Raw genomic sequence first — 6,000 nt, 5'->3', positions numbered from 1 at the left:
GAAGCAAATTTCTGCTTGAAAAAGCTAGCCTTGGCTTTTCTAACTGCCTGTGTATAATGGTTTCTAGCTTCCCTGAACAGCTGCATATCACGGGGGCTGTTCGATGCTAATGCAGAACGCCATAGGACGTTTTTGTGTTGATTAAGGGCAGTCAGGTCTGGGGAGAACCAAGGGCTATATCTGTTCCTGGTTCTAAATTTCTTGAATGGGGCATGTTTATTTAAGATGGTTAGGAAGGCATTTTTAAAAAATATCCAGGCATCCTCTACTGACGGGATGAGGTCAATATCCTTCCAGGATACCCCGGCCAGGTCGATTAGAAAGGCCTGCTCGCTGAAGTGTTTCAGGGAGCGTTTTACAGTGATGAGAGGAGGTCGTTTGACCGCTGACCCATTACGGATGCAGGCAATGAGGCAGTGATCGCTGAGATCTTGGTTGAAGACAGCAGAGGTGTATTTAGAGGGGAAGTTGGTTAGGATGATATCTATGAGGGTGCCCGTGTTTAAGGCTTTGGGGAGGTACCTGGTAGGTTCATTGATAATTTGTGTGAGATTGAGGGCATCAAGTTTAGATTGTAGGATGGCTGGGGTGTTAAGCATGTTCCAGTTTAGGTCGCCTAGCAGCACGAGCTCTGAAGATAGATGGGGGGCAATCAGTTCACATATGGTGTCCAGAGCACAGCTGGGGGCAGAGGGTGGTCTATAGCAGGCGGCAACGGTGAGAGACTTGTTTTTAGAAAGGTGGATTTTTAAAAGTAGAAGTTCAAATTGTTTGGGTACAGACCTGGATAGTAGGACAGAACTCTGCAGGCTATCTTTGCAGTAAATTGCAACACCGCCCCCTTTGGCAGTTCTATCTTGTCTGAAAATGTTGTAGTTTGGAATTAAAATGTCTGAATTTTTGGTGGTCTTCCTAAGCCAGGATTCAGACACAGCTAGAACATCCGGGTTGGCAGAGTGTGCTAAAGCAGTGAAAAGAACAAACTTAGGGAGGAGGCTTCTAATGTTAACATGCATGAAACCAAGGCTATTACGGTTACAGAAGTCGTCAAAAGAGAGCGCCTGGGGAATAGGAGTGGAGCTAGGCACTGCAGGGCCTGGATTCACCTCTACATCGCCAGAGGAACATAGGAGGAGTAGAATAAGGGTGCGACTGAAAGCAATAAGAATTGGTCGTCTAGAACGTCTGGAACAGAGAGTAAATGGAGGTTTCTGGGGGCGATAAAATAGCATCAAGGTATAATGTACAGACAAAGGTAAGGTAGGATGTGAATACAGTGGAGGTAAACCTAGGTATTGAGTGATGAAGAGAGAGATATTGTCTCTAGAAACATCATTGAAACCAGGAGATGTCATTGCATATGTGGGTGGTGGAACTAATAGGTTGGATAAGGTATAGTGAGCAGGACTAGAGGCTCTACAGTGAAATAAGCCAATAAACACTAACCAGAACAGCAATGGACAAGACATATTGACATTAAGGAGAGGCATGCTTAGTCGAGTGATCAAAAGGGTCCAGTGAGTGGAGAGGTTGGTTTAGGGTCACGGCGATTTAGACAGCTAGCCAAGCCAACCGGTAGCAAGCTAGCATAGGATGGAGTCTGTTGTTAGCCACCTCTTGCGTTCGGTCAGTAGATTAGTGGGGTTCCGTGTGGTAGAGGGGATTAATCCAAATCACACAACAACAAAAATAAGAACAATAGATATAGTTATAGAGGCCCGAGAAGAAAACATAATAATTCAAATAAATAAATTGTCCGATTGTCTATTCAGATAGCAGCCGGAAAGACAGCTAACGGTTAGCGGGCCGCAGATGGGCGTTCCGGTAACGTCGCGACAGAGGAGCCAGCCGGATCTCCTTCAGGTAGATAACGTCGGCAGTCCGGTTGTGAAGGCCCGGTGGGGCTCCGCGTAGGCAGTGAAACGGGTCCGGATAGGTGACTGCAGCCCAGGAGTGAATGATGGAACTCAGGCGTGATTGACGGAGCTGGCTAGCACCGGAACAATCGATGTATGCTCCGGAATCGACGAAAGCCGACTGTCACACGGATAGCAGCTAGCTAGCTGTGAGATCCGGGTATGAACGTCCAGAGAGCAGTTGAAATCCAGGGACATGGAGAGAAAAAAAAAAATGGTCCGGTATGTTCCGTTTCCCGAGCCGCGCTGCGCCGTACAAAACTGGCGATAGATTTTCGATAGATTTTCGAACTAAAGGACAGCCGATGACCACAAACCGTGGTTAGCTTCTGATTAGCTTCTGGGCTAGCTCCTGGCTAGCTTCTGGCTAGTTTCTGGCCAGCCTCCTGGAGTTTCTGGCTAGCTTCCTGAAGGATTGCAGATCTGAGGTAAATAATACTTTTTTATAAATATAAATTGGTGAGGCTGGTTGCAGGAGAGTGTTTAGAAGATGAGTTGATGGAAAATAAAAATAAAATGTATGTGAAAAAAAGTTGTAAATATATATATATACAGGACACGACAAGACGAGGACAAAAGACGTCTGAACTGCTATGCGATCTTGGGAATCTTTAAGCCTGTTTAGGATGCAGCGGCTGCCTCCAGGCTCTTTAAGCCTGTTTAGGATGCAGCGGCTGCCTCCAGGCTCTTTAAGCCTGTTTAGGATGCAGCGGCTGCCTCCTGGCTCTTTAAGCCTGTTTAGGATGCAGCGGCTGCCTCCGGGCTCTTTAAGCCTGTTTAGGATGCAGCGGCTGCCTCCGGGCTCTTTAAGCCTGTTTAGGATGCAGCGGCTGCCTCCGGGCTCTTTAAGCCTGTTTAGGATGCAGCGGCTGCCTCCGGGCTCTTTAAGCCTGTTTAGGATGCAGCGTCTGCCTCCGGGCTCTTTAAGCCTGTTTAGGATGCAGCGGCTGCCTCCGGGCTCTTTAAGCCTGTTTAGGATGCAGCGTCTGCCTCCGGGCTCTTTAAGCCTGTTTAGGATGCAGCGGCTGCCTCCGGGCTCTTTAAGCCTGTTTAGGATGCAGCGGCTGCCTCCGGGCTCTTTAAGCCTGTTTAGGATGCAGCGGCTGCCTCCGGGCTCTTTAAGCCTGTTTAGGATGCAGCGGCTGCCTCCGGGCTCTTTAAGCCTGTTTAGGATGCAGCGTCTGCCTCCGGGCTCTTTAAGCCTGTTTAGGATGCAGCGTCTGCCTCCGGGCTCTTTAAGCCTGTTTAGGATGCAGCGGCTGGCTCCGGGTTGTGTACGTCTGTCTAGCATCACGATTGACAGCCTCAAGGTGAAAAAGCAGAGCTGCCTACAAAATAAATCCACTGAACAAGCTGGGTTTAAGAAGGGGGGAGATTTGTCAACTTTTCTTTCAAACACGCTCACCTGACTGACAGGTATACAGGATGGAGAGAAGATTTGTGACCTGTTGCCACAAGAAAAGACTAACCAGTGATGAACAAACACCATTGCAAATACAACCCATATTTATGTTGATTTTATTTTCCTTTTGTACTTTAACCATTTGCACATTGTTACAACACTGTATACAGACATAATATGACATTTGTAATGTCTTTATTTTTTGGGGAACTTCTGTGAGTGTAAAGTTAACTGTTCATTTTCATTGTTTATTTTACTTTTGTATATTATCTACTTCACTTGCTTTGGCAATGTTAACATGTGTTTACAATGACAATAAAGCCCATTGAAGAGAGAGAGACGGAGTGAGAGAGATACAGAGAGAGTGAGAGATTCTGACAGAAATAATACTTAACAATATTTCCAGAATATTTTTCATGTCGTTAAGACACATTGAATAAAGCTGAAAACAACACTGCTCAGTGAGTGATCTTGTCTAACCCAGCGAGCCAAACCACAAAATGGAGAGAGATAGAGAGAGAGAGAGAACATGTGTCCTTGCTAAACCAACAACACTAAACAACCGTAAAAAGCTCTTTCAAACACAACAGGCCTCCTAAAAGAAACTCAGGGCTCTAGTGATGGCACCTAATCGGATTTCCCAACTGTAGATTGATTGACTCTTATATTCTACTCGATTATATTCGCTATTCTATGATCTTTGACACACACCCTTCACTGATGACACTGACCCTACCTGTATATGAACTGAGTCAACAGAGTTTAACTTGCAGAGTCATACTGATATGGTTTCCTGTGTGTGGGCGGGGCCTTAATACAGTAAGGGTGTGGGCGGACTCATGTCATCATGACAACGTCAACCAGTGTGCTGTGAACACCATTAGCGTGAGCAACAATAGTGGACTTGACAGTTCGCATTCAAAATTAAAGTCCCCCTTGAAACTAATGCAACTGTATAGAAATAGTGGAATCATGCCACAATTGTACTATATAATGCCCAACAAGGTTGGAATGTTATATAAATTCAACAAAATACATTAATTACTATTACTTTTGATACTTAAGTATATTTTAAATCCAAATCGTTTTAGACTGTTACACAATTAGTATTTTACTGGGTGACTTTCACTTTTACTTGAGTCATTTTCTATTAAAACAGCTTTACTTTTACTCAAGTGTGAACATTTTAAGAAGTGCTAAGACGCTAATAGATGTGTAAACTCTAAAAAGTTGTATTCTGTGGATGTCACTGAGTAGGCTGATACCCCATTTCATGGGTGACACATCCATAGGCTGTACAGAGCATAAAAGTAATGCCCCAAATGCAATTCTGAATTTAAATACATCCACAATGTGATTTCAACTGATTTGTTTTGGGTAAATTTAACTAATAATTGTCCTTTGGTGAAATTGTATAACAACATTCAAACATTGTTTAGCGTCATCTAGAACATTTGTGGCATGATTCCACAATTTTTTATCGGTGTGCATCAGTTTCAATTAAGTACTTTTATTTTGAAGGTAAACTGCTGATTCCACTATCGTTGTCATGAATGTTGGTACATCATTGGTGTGACTGTTCACCTCTAACAGCACTCTAGAGTGAAATGAGGAGAGAGAGGAGGGTTGTTCAGAAGCAGAGCCAACTACTATTCCAAATTAACTCAACGTGCTCCGCTAACGTGTCTCTGTATGTGCGAGAACAAAATAAGTTGAAAGTGACGGAGCCGACCTGTTAACCCCGGGAAAGGGTAATTCGTTCGTTGTGCCCCTTGGACATGGAGCGCTTATGCGGACCAGAGCTCCCGTTCTGGGTAAGTAAGGCTTGTCGGATGGCAGGCAGTTGAGTTCACGGTTGTGATCACCTCGTGAATATCACAAGGATCTGAAACAAGGACGTTATCTTGGCTTCAATGTTTTCTATGTGTAAGCCGCAGAAACTGTTGTGTATAGTTGACTAATTTAGCAATGTTTCATGGTCTTGGTTTTGGAGGTGTGCAGTTACAGTACAATCCATAACCCTAAAGATATAACAATGAGCCAGATATGTCACTGGGTGTATAAATGTGAAGCATACGGTTGGCGTTTCCTCTCACTACCAAATATGGTAGCGGAAGCACACTGGCGGGCAGTGGGAGAAGATGGAACGAGAGAGATTTTGTCCAACATTCTGCACATTCTCTTCAATTAAACATTTGATCTCACTACAGTACTCCGTTCCAAAAACGACAATTAGTTATGAACAGAGTGGACTAAGTTTGGTAGACTTTACTCTTTTCCAAAGTAAAAAATAAAAAATCGCGCTGTTTAGGAGTGCAAAGGCAAATTGAGTTATTGCACAGGCGCACTTCAGAGTAGGCGTTCCGTAACGGAAATATGCGGCTGTATACTAGAACGCGCCAATAGGATATCGCTAGGACGTGCTTGGCTCGGCCCACATCATTGCTTGTTCTGCCCACTGACTCATTTGTTTGCGTTGGAAACGACAAGGTGTGGTTTATCTTGGTTTAGTTATACATCTTTTGAAAGCTTGGTGTTGGGTATTTAAACAAGACACCGAGCGCAGTTAAAGTGTAATAAACTAACAAGGAAATGTATTCGGTCCTGGATGCTTGCGTAAACTGTTGCCAACTCATTTCAGAACAAATGTTAAATTAGTTTAAAATATGTCTATGGCCAAAT

General features: G+C 44.1%; 1 protein-coding gene across 2 annotated transcripts in view; it reads left to right on the top strand.

Moving 5' to 3' along the window:
- Positions 1–4,890: 4,890 nt before the first annotated feature.
- LOC100313950 (ATP-binding cassette, sub-family C (CFTR/MRP), member 3) overlaps positions 4,891–6,000 on the top strand; it is a 54,221-nt gene continuing 53,111 nt past the window's right edge. Inside the window, exon 1 of one of the 2 annotated variants that reach the window (XM_036946074.1) lies at positions 4,891–5,132. In XM_036946074.1, the coding sequence (XP_036801969.1) occupies positions 5,097–5,132 (36 nt within the window). In that variant the 5' untranslated portion in view covers positions 4,891–5,096. The remainder of the gene's footprint in view (positions 5,133–6,000) is intronic. The other variant, XM_036946073.1, reaches the window with a different exon arrangement.

Source organism: Oncorhynchus mykiss, chromosome 16 (genome assembly GCF_013265735.2).
Source record: "Oncorhynchus mykiss isolate Arlee chromosome 16, USDA_OmykA_1.1, whole genome shotgun sequence".
NCBI classification, from domain to species: domain Eukaryota; kingdom Metazoa; phylum Chordata; class Actinopteri; order Salmoniformes; family Salmonidae; genus Oncorhynchus; species Oncorhynchus mykiss.
Note: the sequence above shows the minus strand (reverse complement) of the source record. Positions and strands in the feature narration are given on the sequence as shown.